This window comes from Centruroides vittatus, unplaced genomic scaffold, assembly GCF_030686945.1.
Source record: "Centruroides vittatus isolate TY-2023 unplaced genomic scaffold, ASM3068694v2 contig_634, whole genome shotgun sequence".
Lineage (NCBI taxonomy): Eukaryota > Metazoa > Arthropoda > Arachnida > Scorpiones > Buthidae > Centruroides > Centruroides vittatus.
Window position 1 is genome coordinate 327,206 of NW_027122389.1, and position 26,232 is coordinate 353,437.

The following is a 26,232-nucleotide window of genomic DNA, read 5'->3' on the forward strand; positions in this document are numbered from 1 at the left end:
CAAATTATCCATGTTCGTTCCGGTACCTCGAAAAATTTCGTTTTACGCCGCCATCTTGTTAAAAAACAGCGCCCGATCGAACGTAAACCAATCACTGAATTCTTTTTCTATAATTAATCTACTGCAAGGTATTATTGTATACCCTTTTCCGTCGACCTTCGTAGAGTGCGGAGAGTGGTTTAAACGATTTATTTTTCCGGGTCAAGGAACCAATCGATTTTGCCGTTTCGTCCTTCGTATCGATCGACTTTAAATGAATATTTATAGTCGTAGTTAACTGGTCCGATAACCGTTGCATTATTTTTCAACTGTAAGATGGACTCCACTTTACTCCACCATCTTATTTCAAAATGGCGGACGTATCGACTTTTACGGGCGGCATTTTGAAACGATTTCGGATGTTGACGGCGATTGGTGTACGACAAACTGCTTCTTCCTCGTCTAAAAGTTGTAAGCCACGTGATCTTTATAAGTAAACACAGCGAATTATTTATAGTTTTCATTATAATAGTAAATCTTGTGTCATACACGTCCTTGAGTAGAACTATTAGTCTAAGCAGATTTTACGAGGGGAGAATACCAGAATATAATAGAATCTTCCCAGACATCGTCACGTTGTTGCGGTTATATTTTGTTACGTAATAATTCGTGCTCCGTTATCTTTGCCCGGGCGTGTTAATCTCTTCGTGACGAGTTGCAAAAGGTTCAAGTTTTTACCGCTTTTAATCTCGACGATTGTCCAGTAAATTTCCGTTTACGTACAGATTATTCAATCAAACTACGTAGAATTGTTACGCTACGTGCGTGATTAATAATTTAAATGGTAACATTAACGCCGTGTAACCTCTAACACAACAAAATACAAGAACACCGGAACGGGTATGAAGTATGGAAACAATCTGTCGTGTCTCCGTTGGTTTGTTTAGTGATTTTGACTTTTAGCCAAATTTCTAGAGATTTTTCTTGGTATGTAAAGTGATTTATGAATATTACGACATACAAGATTATTTGTTTTTCGTGTTACTGGTTATGTTTACTAAGTGTTGCCAATTACTGGTATCGGTACTGTACCCGTTAAAATTATAAGCTGTTTGTTTATCGTAGATGCTTTCTTACGAAGTCATTCTCGAATTGGTTTGTCACTTAGTAAAATTACTGTTTTTAAATATAAGTCGGACAGAAATCCGAATATAAATCAGTTGGGTGAACTGCTGTTAATCTTGCCTTTTCCAGTTCTTCTCGTAAATTCGGTCCTGTTTACTCATACCGAAAATTTGCAAATAGTCACAGGTGTTACTTTTGATAGGAGCTCCTTATTTGGCACAATTTTTTAAAAAAGTGAACTGTACCAATTAAGTAAATGCCCGTTTCTTGTTCTTATACAGTCAACACCAGTAACGCATGGTGGTTCTCGAAAGCCGTAGGACCCTGCTAAGTGGCAGTACGTCGTCAAGTATGCGCGCGTAAATTCATTACCGTTACGAACTGTAATTAATTTGTTCACTTAATCGTTTACCCATTACCTTTTGTCAGTTCGTACAGCGTAGAAAGGAAGTGGTGATCATAAAATTACTTATTTTTCGGAAACGGCACCCGTAAAATGATCCAAACCTCGCGAATGACGGCATTTCCTCTACCTACACGGAATATCTTAAATAGACGAGATGAGAAAGCATTTTAAAATCGATAGTAGTTACGCTTACTAATCTTGTTTCCGCGGTAGTTAAGTGACTTTTAAAACATTAATGGAAAAACTAGACACTGAAGAAATTAGATATAACACACATTTAGGATATTTCTTTAAACGGTGACATTTACCTTAATCAAGGTAATTTGACTTGTCATACACATTTAATCACCAAAGTAGCGAGGTAAACATACGGTTTTAATTTACTATAGTAGTCTGTTAGTATATAAAGACACGAAGCTTTATATTACAACCAATTAAAAATGTCAAGGACGTACAAAGGAACCTTTTCGTACTTAAGCACTATAATTGTAACTTAACCCCGTGCAAAATTCAAACGAAAGTGTATTACCAAAGTCTCCTTCTGTTTCCCTCGAAACGTAACTTTTCCTGCTATTTCCTAACCAAACCTAATAATAAATTTGTGTTTGTGGAGATTTGTTTGCGCGTTTATCCTTGGCCACATTTAAAATAACCGTAATGCCCACTTAATTTCTAAGTATGGCCTTCGTGCGGACACCACAGAATCCAACACCTGTCGATAATTAACAGCCGAAACGGTGATAATTCGAAAGTTTTCATTTAAATTTAATTTCTTTAAATGGGAGGATCCCATTTCGGAGGAGGAAGAAATCGCTCTTCTGCCTTTTACAATAGTTTAAGGTCAAGTTCTGCGCTCTTGGGAAATCTTTCGAAACACGATCCGGAAGATTGCATCCCGTTTTACAATTCCACATTTACAATGTAATAGACAATCTTCTGGATCGTGTTTCGCGAGAAGGTCCATCGACGATATTTAAACAACCTTCGGTCTTTAAATGTAAGCTTTGGAAAATGGTTTTAAGAATTTTTATAGATGCAGTATTCCACGGTGTAATTTCGTCACATTAGTTGTTCGGTGAGGCGGTGGTGTACAAGTTCCAGTTGACTATTGCTGTAACATCCTCCTAGAAAATACTTTTCAAGACTATATTCCTTTATGAGAATAGAGAAGAAGAAGAATACCTACTTTCCTCCGAAAACCTCGATTTTCGAGGGAATCTCGTGTGACGTCGAATGAGACATTATCGTTGGATTCTTTTATATCGATTCGTATACGACTGGATTCGCGATGGAGGTGGATCGTACACAGTACATCAAACCGAAAACGATAAGAATTTCTTGTCTTTGAGTTGTAAAAATGTGTAAATCACATAACTAAAGACGAAGAAACTAAAACAAGGAAATTACTACAAATGAAATTAGTAGCCGTGGTTCCGTAGGTTCGTCTTCCGGATCGGTCGGGTGGTTACAATATCCTAAACACAATAGCGATTAAGCACTCAAGAAGGAAGATCACCCCGCTGTGTTTTCACTCCAGATTAGTGTTTCGATCCAAATAGCCTCGAACGAAAGACAATAGGAGGTGTATTTATAAAATTAACAAGCAGCAATTACTTCGCATTAGTCTAAGATGATAATATAAAGGTGTAAAAAGCTGTACGTAATCGTCGTCATAGAACAAGACGGTTAATTGTACTGTACAAAATCCAATTCGTTAACTGGCTTAGTTACTTTTCAGGCTTTTAGTGAACGGATTAATGCTGTTTAGTGTTTACGCTGTCTTTCGTGTCCTGGTGAATTTGGGATTTTGCTTTAACGCTTGGAACTTCGTGGAATCGCTTATTGTAATCACTCTACTGATAACATGGGAAGTAATAAAGACTGCAATTAACAGACGTTCTAGTTTTATTGGCCCCAATGTTAGCATTTGACTTGTTAATATTATAAATAATACATCCATTATCGCTATCGCCAGAACGAATTTGTATCTCTGTGGCGTCGAGTAATGGTCCGAAAATAATAGATTTTTAAAATCGTCCTTCTAAATTGTTTCCCAATAATAGAAAATGGCCTACTAAAAGACAATTTAAATAAAGGAAAATTTTATTTGAAAAAATAATCTAAAATACGATAATTTTTGTCATCGACCTACTTGTGAAAGAGCTTTTGCGTATTAAAAACATAATGAAGTATTTATCTGAAAAAAATCTAAATTTGTATTTTTTAATTTAAGTCGAGTAGATGCGACGTACCAAAATACCGTGTTTTCGTGATGTATCGTACAGCCAGAAGGATCCGGATTCGATTTCTCTTATGAATTCTTCAATCAAACTTCACGTATTTATCGTACTAAAATATGTGCAATTATATACGAGGAAATGTACGTTAGTATAAAATTATTAGAGATTAACACGCGAATTATTTATGTTAGATCCAAAGGAAATAAACTGAAACGATCGAGCCGGCTCCCTCGTAAAAGATGTAAATTAATCTGTTAGTTATAAATTTCTGCGACAGGAGGCGCTGTCTTCGATTTATCGCCGTACGGGAAGTATTGTTACTGACATCTGTACACTAACTGGTGTACCGAAACTTCAAAAATGGCGACCGCTCAAGAATAACTGTTTGACTTTCTATAACAAAGCATTAATAATGTCGTCGCGGTGGTAGTTATTTTCGTGTTTGACGCGCGCCTTGACCGGAAACGGAAATAATAACAAAGTTATAATTAACGAGCGCATCTGTCCGAGTAGAGAAACTGGAATATTTACTTTATCCTTACGTCATTTCCGACGGAGGCGGAGTCGAAGCCAAGCGAACCAATAGGGAAGCGATCGTCGGGGAATGCGCACGACGGTTCGCGGTCCTTGGGGGCATGGAAGGATCGCGGCAGTGCAGTAGAGACATGGGGTTGTTCGGTTGCGCGTGGAGGCTCTCGCTGGTGGTGTTATTGTTCGTATGTCACCGAGTGTCGTGCTCTTCCGAAAGCCCGAGTGAATCGGAGAGGTTTCGAGTGGCATCCGTCGACTTTGCGCACGTGGGCACCCTTTCATTATTTCGCTATGGATCGTCATCGCCGGACTGGCCAAGATAGGTGAGTTTCTTGTGTCATTGCTTCTAATTCGACATTCTTCCACTTGGGGGAAAGGACACCGTCGTCCCCATCTTCCCATTCGTTCGCCGCTTACCTTTTTATAATTCTCGCCCCCCACTGCCACGTGCCTGAATAAACGAAGACGACTCATAAGTCATTTGCAACCACGTGACCGGGGTACGGAAGAAAAACAAAACTCGTTCGTTCCGCGTGACAACCAGTCTGACTACCTCTCACGTCGTCTCCTCTACTTTTCGGATAGGAATGCGCCCTTCGCCCTGCCCTTTAGCTTTCTTCGGCCCTTTTCCGGCATCACTTCCGGGTCGAGCTGGCGCTCCGGATCGGGTTCCGGTGGGTGGAGAAATCCGTCCGTCGCTCGGCATCCTCCATCCGGTAAGGACACGCGACGGTCACGTGACTGGCGGTCTAACCGGTTGTGTGTCATTTATCACCGGTTCCAAATAGCAACGAAATATTATGTTTTTTGGGTCCGTGGTCTGAAGTTACTCAAAAGGTGGTACGCGGTCACTACTTTGCTAAATGTGTATACAGGAAAGTATATTTATAAAGTATCAAATAGTAGAACGCGAACTACAGCTTGGAAATATCGACTATAATTCGTCTTCATTCGAATCGCCGTTTCTTCTTATATAGATAAGAAGAAACGGCGATTCGAATGAATAGTGTACTATAAATAGTTATAGTACACATGCACGTGGATTTCTGCGCATTTTTTGCATTACTTGGGAATTTTTAATCTACGTACAAATTATGTCGTGCAGCTTTTTCGCCTCCTCGTGACGACGTAGTTTCCGGCTTCTGGATCGAAATTTGGCCGAGAATTAGAAAGTGACGTCACCGGCTTCGTATTCCCGGCGCGCGTGACGCTTTCGAGTTACGGTCGAGAGCGTATCGATCGCGACTTCTCACGTTTCGGCGAGTCTCGCTCCCCGTCGACATTTTCTAATCCGAAAATCGTAACGTGACGCAATCTCGTCGAAAGATTCGTGGGGTGTCCGAAAATGGTCCACTCTATCGGCACGCGCGAGGAAATTTACAAAATTCAAATCGATTACGTTTACATCCGCCATCGATTCTTCTCGCGTCATAATCGAGTATCGATCGATCTGCAAGCTTAAAATGCCTTCTCGAGTGTCTCGTGACGTGATGAACATTCACGTGCATTTTTGTCAAACGAGTGACGCCAAAGTCCTTTCGAATTTTTTCCTCCGCGTCGAGCTCCACTAACGTTATCGTCACGCAGCAAAGGGATTTATTTCCTGGTGGCGCACGCGCTTACCATCAGGCACGTGCTCGTACCGGTTTCCTTCTAACGTCGGCGGTAATTAAGATTTACTACCGTTTTTTACGGAACTGTTTCTCGATTTAAAATTTAAATCGAAACCCGATATAAAAGGGATGATTTTGCGTCACGTGCGCCACGAATTCGTACCACGTCACCGCGCGTGTGTTTGTAGCCACGGTTGTGTTACTTGTAATATTTTTTTCGCGTACTCGATTCCGGTAACGCGAACGTTACGAAAGGACAATTGCCGAAAGCCACGGTACCATTAACTGTACCGTGTTTGGTGCAGCGGTGAACAAAAGCTCATACGCAATAAAAATGAATCCGGGTATTCCCATTGTTCGCTTTGTTTGCTCCATTTTTTAACGCAGTCGTGTATTGTGTGTTAACTGCCGTACGCAATATTTAGCGCTATTTTAAAGTGTATTGTTAGCGTTAACCATTCAGATTCTTTCTAAGATAAAAGCCCAATAATTTCCCTTACGTAACGAACTTCGGTGTAGCGTCACCCGCACATTACTTTTGAAATTATTAATAGTGTTAGTAGTCGACGGTTCCCGGTTAATTATACCCGAGATCGTTAAATGTAGGCCAAGTCTACAAAATTAACCTCGTTTTAGCGAATTTTTCGAGTGAAAACATTTTTAAATCGATGCAGTTCCTCGAAGTGCAAAAAAATTGATTACCAGGGTCGATAAAACGGGAGAAAACACGGGAAGATTCGTCGTATTGTCGTTTTTTTGTTTCGTGAGTCGTTCGATTTACCTTCGAAACTACGAAAATTGCTTTCATTGTTTAATTGTCACCAAAAATGGCAGAGGGTCATTAGTTTGTTCTGTGTATAATGAGCGTAGCAATTGTTTAATTAAACTGGAAGAGAATAAATAGAATAATGTACTGAACACCGCGAACGAGACTTAAAGTTCGAGAAACACGAGACTTTCCTTCTCCGTTTCGCTTACTTAAATATTACAAAGAAGAATACCCCGTGTTTCCGTTTGTTTCCTAATTTTCTGTTTGTTAAAGCGTCACGTGACAATTGCTAGAAATTCGGGCATCGAGAAGTTTTCCATTTCCTCACTGGAAGTCACGCGAATCTAATGTATGTACAGTTAGGAGATTACTCGTTGTTTCGTCACACGAACGTGTTTATCTTGAAGATCGTTTCCTCCGTCGTGTGGTGTGTTCTGGCTGTGGAAGAGGTGCCAAAGGGCGTGTAACCAATACTTTTCTTACCTTGGGTCGTGTTTTACGCGACACGCCCCTCATACCTGCGTCGGAATTTCTCGTTTATTAATTATTCCTGAAATTCTTTTTCACCTTGAAAATCCTTAAAGAGAAAGGAAACTTTGTGTTTTTTCTGTTTCGCGCGTTTATGGCTTGTTTCCCCTTCGAAATTTTATACAGGATGTTCGTAAAGCGCTCGACTGTGTTGATTTCCAGTGTTTTACTCGTTATTTTCAACTTTTTCGCCATTTAAATTAAAATTATAAATAATTGCTATAAATAGTTCAAAATATCGATTTTTGCTAAATTTAAGCGCAAAATCGAGGAAAAAATCCCGAAATTATACGAATTTGGCATTTTAAATCATTAAAAAAATTTATAGTCCGATTATCGGAGGAAGATACTAGTAATTGCTATTGTAGCTGTGGTAACGGGCGAGTTCATTCTATTTTAAGGTAAGTACTATTATAGGAAGTTGGCGTCAAAAATTACTAATGTGCAAATATTTTTGATTGTTTTCCTATTGTTTACTGCAAAACATTTATTCTTAAATTTCCTAAAAATATTTTATTTTATTAATTATTTAGGAATATTCGTAAAGGGTTAAATGAATCCTAAAATACAATAATCTCACTTTTATTATGTTACGTGATAACAGATCTTTGTTTACGTGTTCTCCACGTGTAAACCTTTCTTTTACGTAATAAAGAGCACTCGGGAGCGGGAACACAACTTTATCACGTGATAGAAAAAAGTCGAACACAATAGCGAGAATACAAATATAGAAATCGAAGAGCATCGACACGTGTTTCACTCTTCTATATTCGAACAATACCAATAATTTGCGTTACGCTCGATGTGTTTCGAGCGGGAGCGTCAGTAGCGTGTCTAAATATCCACGTGCTTCGGAACCGCTCATTTTATTCGCGGGTGTGACACAATTTCCAAACTTATCCGTTTATTATTAGTTTACACAATTCCCCCCGCCGTTCTTCGCGGGATACTTTGACTCGTTGAGGGTTTACTCCTGTGACGTCAGAGTAACTTCTGTCGCCATACCTGGGCCCTCCGCGTAATTAGAGGTGGTGATAAATCGAAGTTGGATGCGCTTGTCGGAAAACAAAGTCCTATTGTGTTTTCACCCCTCTTCTCCGTATCGATAACTTCCGAAAGCGAAAAATCACCCTAGACGATGACGTCATTCTTTTCGTTACAGGTTTCCACGTGACTCCACGAATATCGTTGATATGCCCGGAAAGCTGCCTGCTGATCGTCATAGGGGTGATTATCGGTTTCCTGCTACACTACACGGGATTATCGCAGGTGGGGCCTCTGACTCCCGACGTCTTCTTCCTGTTCATGTTGCCGCCCATCGTGCTGGACGCGGGTTATTACATGCCAAACAGACTCTTCTTCGATAACTTGGTCACTATCCTGCTCTTCGCGGTGGTGGGCACCGTCTTTAACGCTCTGTCGGTGGGCTTCTCCCTATACGGGGTGGGCCTGACGGGCCTCTACGGTCTCAAATTTCCTCTGCTCGAGGCCCTACGTTTCGGCGCCATCGCCTGCGCGGTCGACCCCGTAGCCGTTTTGGCAGTTTTCGAGGAGATCCACGTCAACGACGTTCTCTACATTGTAGTGTTTGGAGAGTCTCTACTCAACGATGCCGTCACCGTGGTGAGTATTCTCTTCCATCGACCGTTTTCCGTTCGGGGACACTGGCCAGGTGCGCTTCACTAGTCCTATTATATTTTCAGGTGTTGTACCACATGTTCGACGAGTACTCCAAGATGGGACAAAACATCATTCCCGTGGATTACGTGGCGGGCGTGTCGTCATTTTTCGTGGTGGCCGTGTGTGGCACCCTTGTGGGCATCGTCTGGGGTTTTCTGGCAGCCTTCGTTTCCCGTTTCACCCATCACGTGCGAGTCATCGAACCTCTCTTCGTCTTCGTCATGGCCTATCTGGCCTACGTCAGCGCCGAACTTTTCCACCTGTCCGGAATATTAGCGTGAGTAGGACGCATTGGTCCGGAATTGAACGATGCCACGCGTCTCACCTTTAAATTAATCGATTGCAGGTTGACGTTTTGTGGTCTCACAATGAAAAATTACGTAGAAGAAAACATATCGTACAAGTCTCACGTCACGGTGAAATACGCCATGAAGATGTTGGCCAGTTGTTCCGAAACCATTATCTTCTTGTTCCTCGGTGTGTCCACCGTCAACGATAACCATGTGTGGAACACGTGGTTCGTAGTCATGACCATCCTCTTCTGCACCGTGTACAGGATCGCCGGTAAGTGTCCGGTTTCGTTAAGTCGCGGGTTCGAATCTCGTATTTAAATCTTCCTCTCTGTTACCCGCAGGAGTGATGTTGCTGACGGCCGTTGCCAACCATTTTCGACTTCACAGGTTGAACAAGGTGGAGCAGTTCATCATGGCTTACGGGGGATTGAGGGGGGCCGTGGCTTTCGCCCTCGTGCTCGTCGTGTCCAACGAAGGGCCTACCAAAGACATGATGGTTACTACCGTCATCGCTTTGGTCTACTTCACCGTATTTGTACAGGTGAGTGTCTATTTGTCACGCAATACCGCGTGTGCGCCTCTGATTACTTCGTGTAAACATTTTAATAACAATAAAGTAGCCTAAACGTGCAAATCTTGGTGTATGCAAGCGCAAACGTTAACTCGAATTGGACCGTTCGAAAATTCAAAGTGATTCAAATCTAGTCGACCAATCGGAAGCGAAGAAACACATTTTTGTTCTGTTACGTCAGTTTTTAATATGTAAAACCCATCCTTATAGTATCTCGTCGATACCGACTTTGCAAATTGCCAAATTCTCGTTTCGTATTAATCGGCGACGGCAAGTTTTATAGATTTGGGGTGAAATTTTCGCGTGTGGTGATATTTCGGTGTTAATTAAATGGCTTCTTACGTTACGTAAACAACTGCGAGTGTATTCGGTTGCGTAATTTACACGCGATATTCATTACGTATTTAAATATACGCGGATGAAATTTATTCGTTTCTATATACAAACCCTCGTATATGGGACGTAAGACGTCGTATGCAAATTTCTTTCTCGTTCGGCCTATTATTGACCGGGAAGGGACACTACTTTTAGAACAGTGAAAATCGAAGATAACGTTCGGGAATTTGGTTGGAATCTTACCAAAAAATCATAAAAGTTGCTGCTCCGCGCGAGCCGCGACTCCTCGATAAGGCACGGCTCTCGGAAAGCGTAACACGAGATCGTCACCGAAACGCTCTACCAACGCCTACGGCACTTAAAATAGTAACCCCGGTGTTACGTATTTTTATCACCTGTAGACTCTGCTGCCGTTTTTATGCGCGTTTATCATCAACAGATGCGAAATAGTTAAGAGTTGAGACGGGTGCCAAGTCGTCGTCAATCTGTTGTTCTGTGTTCTTCAGATTTAGGCCAAGTGGAAAGGGGGGACGAAATTCGTTTTTTATGGTCGCGACCTTACGTCGTTCGAATCTGCAATTAGACGTCTCGTCTGGCCGCGGGGGTAGAGATCTTCTTTCCCCGTTTCGAAGGACCTATTTTCTTCAATTACGTAACAAAATGTGTTTTCGAACGATTGGAGACGCCGGTTTTCCTCGCGTGACGTCGCGACGTTCTCGAGTCGATACTTCGTGACGCGGGGTACGGCAGGGTCGAGGACGATTCTCATCGATCCGAGCGTTTAATGTACCGTGTAGGGTACTTTAAGTGGCGAGTGTCTTGTAATCGACGTGTAGTGGTTTTTATGGTCACTTGACGCTTCGCTTGATATTTTCCTCCTCCCATTGTTGTTTCTCAAAGGACCATTTGTAGCGGGACAATGGAAGGAAACCATAAACACTTCTCGAAAATTAAAGTTGGCTAAAACCGGGTAATTTTAACCACCTCTAAATTGCCGTCACAATTTTTTTACATTTGCAGGGCATGACCATTGGTCCTCTGGTGCGCATTTTGAACGTTACGAAAAGTAGTAAAGTGAAGCCGACCATGAACGAAAGAATTCACACTAGGGTAAGCGTGGCGCGTAACCTTTCCCCTAAATCGCTGGTATTGTCACGTGATTAAAATCTAATCAAATTTCAGCTGATCGATCATCTGATGGCCGGCATCGAAGATATTACGGGACAAATCATGGGAAATTATCATCTCAGAGACAAGTGAGTTCCATTTTACTTATAACTACACCTTTTTTAATTATTTTTATTGTAAAAACTTTGATGTCATCGTATATTATTACGTGCGAACTGAAATTTTAACTTCCTTCGAGCGCGAAAGATTCATTGTGATTTATTTCCTGTTAAGTATGAGATAGCTCCGTTATGAAATTCCCCAAATATACCCCGCAACAATGAATAAAAATGTCGGACAATATGCTCTTGACGTTAAGGTGATGTATTTATAGTATTACAGATTATGTAACGTTTAAAAAGGATCCGAAGTGTTTGTTTATTAATACTAAATTAAGGGGAAAACAAGCGTTCGGGGAAATTTCCCCGTCCTCCGTCCCTTCTGATAAATTTTATAAAACGGGAAAATTTCTTGTTTCCCGAAAGGCGGGAGAACTGCGAATAGAGATCTTTACCGATAAAATCGTCATTAAAGAAACTGGCGAATTCGTTAAAGCGGGGTTCGCAAAAAGTCAAAGCTAGGAATGAGGCTTAAGTAGGCGGTAATCAAACGCGTTCCTGTGTTAATTAATTACAGAGATGGGAAATTCGATGTAACGCCACTCGTCGTCACGGCGAGAATATCTTTGCGTTTAGTGCACTAGTAATCTGCCAGTAACGTAATTGTGACACCTCCGTCACGTGACGAATGTTTAACGTGTCGAAGGGAGGCCTACATCTCTAGTGTGACGTCGCGTGATTAGTTCTTGGTAGTGCTGCCACCCGCTGTTCTATTCGGGAGGTGGTTAATGCGTCGACCTTCGACCCGATCTACTTCCGTCTTATCGCGTTCGGCGGCAATCTACCGGAATTACGTTGGGAAGCCGAAAATTAGGTTAATCCCTTCGGCGTACCTCGAGGCACATTTACAATAGGGTGCTTCTGCGACAGATAGATATGCGCGAATACTTCTGAAAATAATAATGGCAAGTGAAGTATCGCGAGCACCTCGTTTAACGTTCGTCACCGTTCCGTCTCTAATGTTAGTGTTCCATTTGGAGCATTGCAAGTGCTCCATATTGTACACGGTCGAATTTTAGTGTATCGGTGAACACTAAGAAATTGTATTTTAGTGTTCTAAATTGTGCTCTGTTCGGCTTCGGCACTATAGCCGTTTGGTTTCGAGCTGGATTTAGAGCACTATTTTTGTACCGTGAGCAAAAAGAGCAGATTGTCGCCTTAGTGTTTAGTGGGTTAGGACCAGTAAACGAGTCCAGAATGCTTTGTTTACTAGTCCTCACCTGGAAATATTCGCCGATGAGAAACCGGAAACGAAGGTCATCCACCGCTTTATAATCCGGGAAGTAGAAATATGGTGGAACGATTTTTTTCTCCGTAGTATACCGCTCCGATTTTTATCTTTTCTGGTGTTTCCACAAACAGTCGAAACCGCAAAGCAGAAAACTTTCGTTGTGTTGTAGTCAGTACGAATTCGCGACTAATTAATCAATTTACGGCCTCTTCCATTGTGTCTTCTGTTTCAGATTCAAGTATTACAATAACAAATACCTCCGCCCGTTGTTGCTCTGTGATCACGTGGTGACCGAACCCAAAATCTTCGAGACTTATTCGAAATTGAACATCGCCGATGCCATGAGCATGGTCAAGAACAATGTTTCGATGGCAGCGCACGAAAATGGCTCCCTGGCTCACGTCTTCAGGACCTTCACGCGAGCCAACTTAGCGGAGGGGTGAGTGAATCTCGACTCGTAAAATTGGGAAATGTGTAAATTTTATGACGTTTCCTGTGTTTCGTTTCAGTTTCGGAGGAGGTCGCGATAATCCGTCTTTCGATCGTTCGTCCTCTCGCCCCGATTTTCTCAACGTCGACATGGCGGAACTCAATTACTCCCCCAGTTACAAAGACGTGGCGGATGCGGAATTGCATCACATCCTATCCGACGCCATGTTTAAACCTCCGAAGAGGGTAAGTGTCGTTTTCCGTTACGTAATCGTTCTTGTAACCAGAAAAGCGACCGTCTTGGGGATTTCGTTTAAAAACTAAAAATAATAAATCCCGCGGAGGTTGACGGTACTTTCGTCAGTTTTTCATCGCCACGCTCGTCACGCTCGGCAGATAATTGTTGCGGGTTGTTAACCCGTAACAATGTGAAAAAGTTGGAGTTACGACCGTAAACATCCCCCACGTCCCGGTAAGACACTAGTGGAACCGACGGACGGTGGAAACGTTAAATCGATTCCGGTAATTAGCGCCATAACGTCGACTGGCGATGAATTTTGGCAATGCGTTTCCGTACATTCCAGATCCAATTTCCGGTTAACACGACGAGGAAACTGTTCCGACGGCACGGAACGAAGGAAAATTTGCCGGAAACGACCCGGTTGTCGTGGTTACTCCATTAAAAAAATCCCCGTTTCCTATAATTTTTGTGTTTCTGTGCAGAGGAAATAGAGGTTTTGATAGCCACTAGTTTGTTTCCAACTGCATTAATTTCGACGTCACTTACAACTGGTGACGTAAGCAGGTAGAAAATGTCACATCGATATGTTTTAAAAACAAGAAACTTGGGAATATAACGGTTAACTGTAATTTAATAGCGAAACGTTTCTTTGATCGATCTTCCCGTCTTAAAATAGACCAAGATGGCGGACGGTCGAATTCCTGCAACCAGCGCAGTTCTTAATTACTTTCGCTAAGTGGAAGACCCGAATAGTACCTTTCGTTACAGGAAGACGACCGACCAAAAAGGCCAATATCTGGCTGTGATGTCACAATAACTCGATTAGAATCGTTTCCGATTCGTGTTTTAGAATTTATTGGGGTATGCTGATACCTAGAATGATACTGTTACAATATAGCAAACACACACACTACGGTTGTAGAAAAGTAACCGATAACGGTAAGATCGCCAACCTCGACTTGTGCCGCAACGTTAGTTCCACGAAAATACCCTTCTTTGTGTGAAGCGGGACCGTCAAAATTTTGTATTTAATTATATATATGCAACGTGATTAAATACGTAATTTGGATATTGATTCCGTATCGGTTAAGGAAATTTGGGACCCTCGGAAAAAAAGTCGTCGGTCGCCGGTCTGCATCTCGCCGACGGGCATGCAGTGCAGAGTTTTCCGGATTTTCTTCGTCCGTCTAACACCTAAATAGGGACCGGTTTTCACGTGGCGAGTCTTCCCGGGAAACGTCCGTTCCCCTTAACGGATTGCCCACGCGTCGCGTTGCCGTGTCCCGTTAAACCAAACCGATTACATTTGGCACGAGACCTTCTTAGTGAAACTGCAAACGATACTATGTTCACACCGTTAATTAAGTACGTATTTAAAATTCTATTTATTTACGTGTGAATTTACAAATGAAGCTGGCCTGTCGGTGCTCTATACAAATGTCTTCCTAAGCCTAAGTCCTGCTTCGGGTGCAGTGATTAATTCTGTTATTTTCAAATATTGTTATGTTATCCCGAATCTACACCTCTGCAAACACTAAATGCAAAGATGTAGCATTTAGTGTTTGCAGAGTCTATAAAATGAGCTCGTACCGTTTAGTCTTTGCGTCGTCTGGGCGTAAAGCACGAATGCCGTATACCGCGGTCGAGATTTTGGCGAGTTAGATTTACGGCCCAAACGATCTACAATGCAAGCAACACAAGAACTGCTATTATTAAAATTGGAAGCGGTTCTGTGTGGTTATCGGTAGCTAGTCCGTTCTGCGTAAAGAATTTATTAGAAATACTAAAGTATAGCGTGCCACAAACAAATCATTTTGTCAAACCATCCACCTTTATGCAATTGTACAGATAAACAATTATTTGTGTTACCAACTTAGTTTAACAATAAATTAGTTAAATAGTTCAACAAAAAATATTAACAACACAACTGGTTAATTCTAATGGAATACCCGAGAGTCTACAATAAGAAACGAGTCATTTCTCATATTTCTAATAGAAAATTTGAATAGAACCAATTGCCAAAATGACGTGGCGAGACTTCGGACGATATTTTAAATTTGTCCCGGTGCTTGGGATTTATCGGTAAATTACGCAAAATCTTCTTTTGCTGTTTCGAAATAATACGATAAATTTCGTTTTTTATCTCATCCAAAGTAAATTGCTTGCAAATGACACACTTTTGACATAACTAGTAAGTACTTTGAGCAATTACAGAAATAAAAAAGCTACTACTATTCTCTAACGGTTTAATACCCCGATTCTAGACAACGTGCCTCCTCTTAATGTCTTTAATAAACTAGAAAGACAACTCTGGATGGCTTATTGTTTTCTTCTTTTTATTTCCTTGTGATAACTTATTAGATTTGCCAAGTTTAACGTAACATGTGGATCAAAGTAGATCGTTCGATACGTCAAAGCGACGCTCGAGCAATCGTGTCGCAGCGTCACCAAGCACTTTATACCAAATAATGTTTACGCACGATCTTAGACAATGCACGTAGCTATATAAAATTATGTTAAAATAATTAAATAATAGTCTTCCCAAACTTACTGTTCACAGACTGGTGTTTTTGCATTTCCATCCCCTTGCAACTGTACAAAGCTCTATATTTATTAATATTACTTCTACATTAGTAATCACCATTTCCAGTTTATATGAAATACACAATGGTTTAATTTATATAAACTTACTAATCTCAAAAATATGAGAATAATGTAGGAAACATAAAAAAACTCTTAAAACAGAATTTAAATACATGTCAACTAAAGTTTTTTTTTTGTTTTATATGTGAAATTTGTGTTACAGTTTAGTGAGAATCCTTGCAAAATCCTGTTTAAACATTACATATAATACTCTTTCAAATAGCACGAACTTATTCGGACGACATTGCTAACATATTTTGAAGACGGCAGCTGCGGTCGTGTCAACAGTATATTATGTAATGTTTTGTTTCTTGATTTATATAAAAATGGGCAGTTTTATTAGATTTTATAAAGAAAAAATCTAGCAGATTTAATCCCTTTTTTATATAGTGTTATTCCCGGAAACATGAAAGTTGTCTTTTTCAAGAGTTTACATTTTTTTTATTCTTGATGTCTTATAATAATTGAATATCATCTCATTCTTCCTCTCCTCCTCTCCACAAACTAAAGGTTGATGACTAGCATCCAAGTCCACCATTCACTTCTATTTAGTGCTAGTTGCTTAATCTTCTGCCTTTCACTATATCCCAGTACTCCATTCTCGGTTGTCCTCTTACTGCTTTTCCCTCCGTTACGCCCTCAAATAATACCTTCGTCCATTCGAATGTCTTAATAGATGTCCTATTGTGCCGTTCCTTCCTTTATTTATAGTAATAAGAATGCTTCTGGTTTCTTCCACTCTAAAATCTGCTCGTTGGACAATTTTTCAGTCCGAGCTACCTTTGGCATTCTTCTCCGACGCCACGTCTTTTTTACAAATTCTATAATATTTTGCAAAGCTTCCCGAATAATGGTAGCTTTACACACTGTCTAATTCATTCCCCTCCAGTGTTGTTCTGGCACATCTTTCGTTTCCTCTTGAACAAATCATTACTTTTGTGTTTTGTATGATTTTATTTTAAATTGCATTTAGCCTTTAGTGCGTAAAGGCTTCTCGATGCCTCCCGTAGCTCTCGTTCACAGTTTGCAACCAGAGCCGTGTCATCTGCAAAATGTATTGCGTTGAAAATTTTACTCCATTAATTTTGCACAAATTCAGTTAGTGATAAAAAGGACATATTTGAATTTATCGTCGACTTTCTATAATTTGGGAGGAAATTCGGAAAGTAATATTTTGCTTGTTTATTCAACTTTAATCTCTATTGAAAGATAGAAAAAAATATCATAAACATGACAAATGCTATAAACAAAAAGAGGAAAGAAATACAAATTTGAAGTTTAAGTATTTGAAAACAAATAATAATAAATCAGAATTTACATAATGGATGACCTTAAAAGTCAGATGATGTCTGGTTACTTTCGAGATGACCTTAATTAGATTTGCAACCGGTTTTTTAGCATAGAACAAAAGTAAACAAACATTGCAAAATGTAGATGTAAAATTTACAAATACGACAGCAGTTAAAGCAACCGTCCGGAGCTTCTAGGTCCACGCGCAAACAAAATTTCGAAACACTTTTAATAGACTCCGTTTGACGTAGTCATTAAATTTCGAGTAACCCGGTTTGTTATAAAATCATTCTCGGTAACCCAATTTGTCACGTTAGAATTAAGAATATGGTTTTGAGTAGCAAAAATAGGTTATAATACCTTTAACTATGTTTATAAATTAGAGTTGGTTGTATTTTGATTATTATCTTCAATTTACTGTCTACTTGAGTAAAAATATCAAATTGAAAAATTATATTATAATTTATTGACAAAGTTATACTTTCTCAAAACTCTTTGGACATTGATTTTTTTATAAAGCAATTTAAAAGCATACCACGTGCACGAAATGTTTAGTGTAATGTTATCCGCTAACCGAATACAAATATTGCAACATTTTCCTGTAATTAAATGTGTTGGTCTGTCATAAAACATGGAATTAATGTAAAATAAGCTGTATTCATACTCTTCTGTCTTATCAGGATTAGTTGACACTGTGTGCTACATACTATAAATTATTATTTAGCTTGGCAGAATTTCCATAAACATTAATATGTATAGTAAATCAGCTTTATATATTATTATATTATTGTTATATATAAGCTTAAAATTATGAAAAAACAAAATAGAAACTGTGGTGTCGGGAATTGATGAATTGTCACAAAATTTTTCGACGAGCGAAGGTCGTCGAAAAATTTTCCTAAAATAAAATTAACGAACGTCCCGCAAGGGAGGCTCGAATGTTCGTTAATTTTATTTTAGAAAAAGCACGAAGAGCACTCGGCATGTTGTACCTTTCCTGCAAATTTTACGTTTGTTGCCTGCCACCTTCGCGGAGTAGCAATTTTAACGGCCTGCGGTGTATTTCGGCCATACGTATCCGTATAGTTCCTTTTGCATCGTGAGCTACAGACTCTATGATTTAGATTACTACAGTACATTATTTTTTTTGTTAGTAAAGATTACATTAATTTATTGGGTAGTAATCACTATGGATTCTTAAGTTCAATTTTGTGATATTCAAGAGTATCACATAACCATCTTGCCAAATACATTGAGCAGGCAATGAAAAATATATATTAGTATTAAATAAACTTTTCCTTCTGATTATTCAGATGGCTTTTTGTCCATTGTCTTGTTTTGTGCTAGCACACGTTTCCAAAAAATGGACTTATCACAGTGGATTAAAGCACAGAACAGAAAGGATTATTCTGCAAATTACATGTCTCAAGGTCAATGTATTATATTTATTTTACCATATGCATTTTGATTAACTGCTCCATCTTCAGTTTTAATTCACAGATTTTTTTAGGATTTGTAGGCACATTCATACATGTTATTAATTTTTACAGCTTCTAACATTCTAATGTTTTGCCTGTTATTAATTTCATAATAGAAACTTCACAACGTATGCGACAAAACTACACCCAAGTAAGAACATTTTAACTAGGATGAAAATTTGTACAATTCCATACAAACTCCAGAAAATTGATGAAATCATAATAAATTCATAGTACAATTATACTCTAATAGAATTTACTAGAAATACCCCTCCTACATATCTGCTTTGTCTTTGGGTGTGTTTCCCTCACACTCACAAGTATGTGCTAATTTGTTTATTTTTCCTCTCTCCAGTTAGGAATCCCTCCCAACATTCGGGTCTTTCTGATACATAGATTTAACTGTGTTCATGTAAGAAGAGAAACTCCTTCATTTGCTATTCACTGATAGTCTGATTTTTTTCTGAAAAAAAGTAGTCCAACTGTCCTGGTTGAACTATTGAGCCAGATGCTGACAACAAACAATAAAACAGAATTGTCCACAACACTACTAATGTATCTTATGACTTTGGCCAGAAATTGGATCACAGCTTATTGCATACATATGCTTGGATGCATCCATATCATACTAAGCATCAATAAATAGTTTCTCATATTCTCCAGCTGTGCTATAATAACTGGACAATCTCCCATGAAGTGTTATTTTATACAACTATGGTCAATAGTTATATAAAAGACATGTCATCTGTAAAAATACTCTCTCTCAAGTCCATATTTTGTTTAAATGATCCATGTAATTTTATTTTAAACTTTATAAACTATTAAATCTGCTTTATGTTTGATATTTTTTAATACATGGGTTGGAACTTTAATAGTGGCAAGAGTGCTATAGAAACCTAACACAGTGCAACCAGCTAATGCCACCTAGAGCAAATGGACTTTACCATCCAACTCCAAGCACCAGTGCAGTGACAAGGTCTGTTGCTATCACCTTGGATAAAGATTGAAAGTTCCAGAGGTTATACCGCATACTGCACGAAAGTATTGCCGAGGACTCGGAGGCTTGTGGGAAATCTGCATTACCACATAGAACAATAGCAAGATGGGTAGAAGCTTTCGACAAGGAACACGAAAACTAGAAAGATAGGCCTCGTCCAGGTTACCCCCGCGTAAGTGAAGAACAAGTGAATACCATACCCACGCCAGACCGTAAATGCCCAGTATTACTCTACATTTTTGGAACACAATCTGCAGTCAGCTTTGAGAGAAAAGCAGAAACACTTTCTGCAGAACCACCCATCTTGAATGACGATACTCAAGCTCGTGTTGCTCAATGTGTTCATTCACCGGGGCTGGGAAGTTCTCTGTCATCCACCGTATTCTCCCGATTTAAGCCCCCGTGGTGTCGACTTGATCCCTAAAACGAAGGAACCAATCTGTGGAAGGTGGTTCAGAACGATTCCAGATATTCTTTGGCAGCAGACCACTCTATTCGGGTGATCGACCAAACAGGGTCTGCCAATGACATATTGTGACTTCTACATCATTGACAACAGGTCTTATACACGGCCGGAGACTACCTTGAAGGAGCATAAAAATCTGAAATATGTATGTTTTTTGTACAGATTGTAATTGCAGAGTTTCCACTATTAAAATTCCAACCTTCATATCTGTCAATAGGAAAGCAAATTTATAAGTATAGCATATAATAAATATATAATTTTCTTTCACAGTTTCGAAAATACAGTCGAGATCACATTCCAGACAATAAAAGTCATCCTCCTTTTCATCACCAAATTCGCATGCAGATACGTCACCTAGTTAGTGAAAATAACAGACATCGCCGAAGATCTCAGCCAAATAATTACTTAACTGTAAACAACAACAACAACAACAACAACGACGATACTTATTCTCGTAATCATAGTTTGAATACGATACAACTTAGTAATATGAAAAAAATAAAAGGTTAGAAGAATTCACACGACATTAATATCTAGTTAAAATTTATCTGTAACTTTCCATTTTTCTGTGTGTATACTTTAACAGAAAAAGAAAGGACAACCAGTAAAGCGAGTCTTGCCAGCATCAGTTCCGAAACGAGTTCGAGTCCCAGTCAGGACGACAACGGAATTATATTTCAAGTTTCGAATCATTCTCCTCAGTCTCCCGATTCCGAAACTTCCAAGCAAAGTACGTATTTGTGTATAACCCGTAAAAATTACGAAACGGCAATAAAACCTTTTGCATAACCCACGGCTCCGTACCGACCATTGATTTTATAACATTTACCGATACATAGTTAAATTCTATTTCAATTTATTTTAAAATAACTCCTAGTAGCAAGAACAGTTCAACACATGCTTTTACTTACTACTTCCAGCACTCATGTTCAATAAACATCAGATTAATGGGAGAAAAACAAATGTTTTTGACTGCTTCATGTAACCTGAAGAGGTCCAATAAACTTTTCACACCTTTTAAATGAGCTTGTGCGAATGTTGGTAAATAAAATTATTTTATCAAACTTATTACTAAAGGTCAAAACACGAAATATTATACACTTCAATGACATTAATAAATGTTAGATACTGTAAATAGAAGAAAAATTTATATAAACATCAGTGCTGGAAGTAGCACACAAAAGCATCTGTGTGTGCATTTTAATGCTAAAATAAGAAGTTGAGTGATTGGCTCTTGAATCTATTTGCAATAGTGAACTAAAGTAGGATAAAATGTACAGCTGGCTTCTAATGAGCTATTTAAAAGTTGTGTTTGAGAGCCATTATATGTAGGGAGAGAAAAAATTACTAGAAACTTATCAGCTTCCAAAATATGAATTCAAGTAGGAGTATCTAATGATCAGAATCAATGTATAGAAAATGAACAGGAGGGTACTAAAAGCAAAGCACATTGTGTATTATCAAGGAGTGAAATATTGTACTTGAATGAGTAACTTAATAATTAGATTATTTGAGCAAAATCAAAGAATGGTGGTGATAATCCAGGAGCTCTTGCTTTTTTATGTAATTAAAAATATTTTATTCTTAAATGTTTTAAAAAGGTCGAACAGGCATAACCTCATAATTATAAAATTCTAAAGATTCAAAACAAATTCACAATCTAAATTGTGATTAAGATACAAAAAAAACTGATGAATATTCTATATCTAGTTCCATTGAGCATATATTTCAATTGGGGTTTTACTGTTAATGCAGGGAAGGAAATCTAATGTTACAAGACTTTTATTTATTTTCAAGATTACAATAGGAAATTATTATTCTACATATAGAATAATTAAATGGCAATACTGGCAGAACAGTAGCCAAGTTGTATTCTCTTGGCTACTGTTATGCAGTCTTGGAGACTGCATAACAGTAGCCATTGAACAACCCTTATAAAATAAAATGTTACTCGCGAAAAACCCGTAACCGGTGCATAACGTACAATATCGGTCACTACGAACGTTTTCAAAATCATTATAACATGGGTTGTTCAAATGAAACCTAGACTGAATCATATAAAGCATATATTACCTCACTGGTCACCATAGCATAATGACAAAGTTGTGTTAACTGCTATGGGAAATTATCTCCTACATTAAGATGTGCATTCCAATATGATAGAAGTGTATGTATGCCAGTGGTCGGCAGTCTATGGCACGACGTAGAGAATATAAACACCGAAAAAGTTTCGTTAATTGTCAAATTAAACTTTTTACGTAATAACTAAAACATGAAATGAACTTCCAGACAGATTTTTTCATATGAAAACAGTTAAATGACTTCCACACAGATCTGTTCTTTTAACTGAAGAAAATTCGGAAATGTGCATAAAGTTAAAAAATTCAAACTATGAACTGATTGTTCATAGTTTGAATTTTTTACAGCTCAGATATTGAACTGTTAGCTTCAAAATTTGAACCTCAAGGGAGTCACTAATGTTTAAATATTGTTAAGAAAAATTTATTTGACTATAATAATACACACTATAATAAAAACATTATTAAAAACTCACGTAGTTTTACCCACCAGTGACCGAGTGGATAAAACCAACAAACACTGGTAGATGGTTGTGGGTTTGAGCCCGGCGAACAGGCTGGCCACGTGGAGTTTTCTGGGTTTTCTTCGTGTTAGTAAAACCTAAATAGGTGCCAATTTCCCAGAAAAGATCTCCCGAGAGGCATTGCCCCTTTAGAAAATTGCCCATGTGTCACGTTGCCGTAATCAAATAAAAACCAAACCGCTTAACATAGTTTTACTAGTTTGATTTCATTAACATGCCGAGTACCCAATATTTCAAAAAAAAATTTATGTGGCACCCCAGGTTATGGAGATGGCAGACCACTGGCGTATACCTTCTGCATACAAAAAAAGGAAGGCTGCTGGATGAACCAACAGTCTGACAGTGAAGTTCATGCAGTTACAGCTGCTTGAACTTCACTGTCAGACTGGGATATGTGACCTTTTTGAATCTTTAAAAAAGTCTCTCAAATGTAGTAGCAGCAAGGCAACCTACTTTTTACCTTTCATAGGCTCTGTACATCTGGCAAATATAATTTCAAAGGTGTCTAATAATTATCAAACCCTAAATTTGACATTGCAAAGAAAGGCTGTGTATCAGGACTATACAGTGCAGAACTGCAGAACTCCCCATTCAATACATAAGTGATGCATCATCCATTTTACAGTCCCAATACATTACCCTGCTACTTCCATGTTCCTCAAAGATCACAGATTCCAGTCTGATAGCTATAACTGAACCCAGCAACCTCCCTTTTTTTACAGGAGACGATTTCCTATAGCAGCTAATGAAACTTTGTCGTTACGCCGTGTATACTGAAATTCTGCTACGACAACCAGTGACACTGTGTTTTATATGGTACAATCTATATTTTGAACAACCCTTGTATTTTTAACTTTGCTTAACTGCCTATTATTAATTAACTTCGGGTTATACTTTAGTTAATCTGGTCTTATCATTTGATTATTAGAGCAATTTTGACTTAGTTACCTACATGTAATTAAATATAAAATTGCAATAATTCTTGAAGGTTTTAACATCAGTAAAATATTGAATAAATATAATTTATAATCTTCATTTTAATAATAAATAGAAAATATTTTAGTATTTAATACTTATGTTATGCTTATTACTTAGCTTTGCCAGACGAAACAGTTTTAACACCGGTTTCTCCGACCGTAACCGAAACCACTCTTCCCTGGAAACGTCTAGACGACACGACGGAAGACGAATGTGCAAGAATACAGCACGAATTTCCGTCCTGGATCGACAACAGAGAGTACATGGCCTATGCATCTCCCACCGACACGCTGTTGGGCAAGTTGAGCGGATCGGAAGAAAAGAGACCCGCCGTGTTCGAAATTTTTAAACTAGACGCCTCTCCAATAAAGGGCGTACCCCAGAAGAAACGAAGAGGCGATCAACGCCGTCCTGATAGAGGGTCGTCGATCTCCGTCGACGTCAAAAGACGGAGTAAATGCAGAATGCGACGTACGAGACACCTCCATCGACATGTCAAACTACGTCGAACAACACACCAAGTTATAAAATGGGTGCTTTGTGCAAAATTGGTCTCACAAATGTTTTCCGTGTTAATTTTACTAGTATTAGAAGATAATTGGAAAGCATTACTTAAAACATAGACTGTTGAGGGTGCTCCAGATTGACATCCCCAATATTCCATATTTTTAATGTTTAAATAATTCATTCCAATTTCATAACTCAAATGTAGTAAACGCATACATTTACATTTACTTTTTAATTCCAAAAAAAAATTTAGCATTTTGAGTAGTTTTGCTAGTTACTATTTTTTTTTTTTTTAAATACACATAAGTCTACTGTGTCTCTAGTTTATCTTATATGCACAAATTTGCATATTCTTTGTCATCTTTCATATGTATTCAATATGAAAGACTCTGTTACATATTGTAGACACTAATTGCAAAGGTATTTTGCACAGGTTTTATCCTTTCTTGGATAAAAATTGAACTTTCTTCAAAGATGTATTTTTGCATCTGACAACATTTTGTTGAAGTGCAAAATGTTTTAAAAAGAAAAAATTTAACTTCTGTTTGCCATTATGGTTCCTGTTTCAAATTGGGGAACAAAGACAATTTTGTCTTTCCTAAGATTATCAACAATGATTTACACGTTACTTTGATTATCCAAATGCATCTTTTGATCTGTAATAGATATTTTTAAGTTCCGGTGTAAATAATTATATTATTCGGACAATGTGATTACGGCACAAATGTGATAAAATTATTAAGTTTTAAAGCAATTAACGTTCCTGTATTATATTGTATATAGGACGCAAAACATGCCGAGCTATCGATCCGTACCTGCATTGTAAATACGTACCTTTTTTTACCTCGTTACGGAAACGTGATCATTTTTATAGTTTGTCGTTAGTTTCGTATCGTCGACGGTTGCACAATTTGAAAAATAGTGTTTTTGTATATAATTTGTGCGTACGGCGAAACGTTTTATTCGTTTACCTCACCCCGGATGCCGAATTTCTCGTTCACTCCGTCCACTTCGCATTCGAGCTTTAAGAAAATATTTTCGTGCACGATCTTGGTTAGTGCATTTTTACGAGTGCTAAAATGTTTTTTCCTAATAATAATTTTATAAAAGGTATTTAGCATAATGTGTTATGTAGCCTCAATAAATCAAAATTTTTTTTAAGCAAAACGTTCTTGTAAAAATTTATAATCTTTTACACATATATATTTAATATCAAATTATGCTCTGTGCTTTATGCACATAATTTCTAGCACAAAATTTTGTATTGTTTTTATAGAAATAGCATTCAAATTTTTGAAAATAGCAATAGAATGCACAAACATTGTAATTCAATTAATGAATATGTACTTAAATACTTTCTCACAAAGAATTGATCTTCCTGTTAATTGTTTTTTAGAAAAGAATTATACTTAATGCCATTTAATTATAATGTCATTGCATATCTACAAAAATTTTTTGCTCTGCACAAAAATTGTAATTCTGTCAAGACTTGAGTCGTGACACAAGCACTGTTGAATTGTAACAATGCTGGAGTAATCCAGAATTGACATTAGAGTGAGATTTGACATTATGCAATATTTGAATGCTTCTTATTCCAAATATGCTCAATATTTGTTAAAGATAAATTTTTAAAGTTCTGCAAAATGATTTTAAATGAAGATTGTCTCATTATGTACTTAGCACTTATCAAACTTTATGTAGAAACACCATATTTTTCAGAAATTCTATCATCAGAGCAATACAAAATACTGGATTTATTTCATCCGCGATTCCCAGATGTACGTGATTCTAAAATACCGTTAAAATCGTGTGATCGTACGTCGATGATAGTGCCATGAATATTTACTGTATTATTGTAAATGTACTGTGAATAACTGTAAATAAAATATATGAATTGTAACTGATTATATATTACTTAAGCTTAAAATACAGAATTATTTGTACAGAGCAAAATTCAACTATTCGAATATAAATTCAGAACCGATAGTGGTCAATTCGGTATTTTTAATTTTG

General features: G+C 38.2%; 1 protein-coding gene across 1 annotated transcript; it reads left to right on the plus strand.

The window, feature by feature from the left end:
- Positions 1-4,347: 4,347 nt before the first annotated feature.
- On the plus strand, positions 4,348-24,448 carry LOC136979744 (Na(+)/H(+) exchanger beta-like). Its single transcript, XM_067275767.1, is given in 13 exon segments — positions 4,348-4,551; positions 4,554-4,604; positions 8,354-8,814; positions 8,895-9,148; positions 9,218-9,435; positions 9,506-9,705; positions 11,092-11,181; positions 11,254-11,327; positions 12,821-13,027; positions 13,098-13,263; positions 20,403-20,637; positions 20,719-20,862; positions 23,830-24,448. Coding segments are annotated over 13 exon segments (2,772 nt in total). The 5' UTR covers positions 4,348-4,385; the 3' UTR covers positions 24,336-24,448.
- Positions 24,449-26,232: the final 1,784 nt, after the last annotated feature.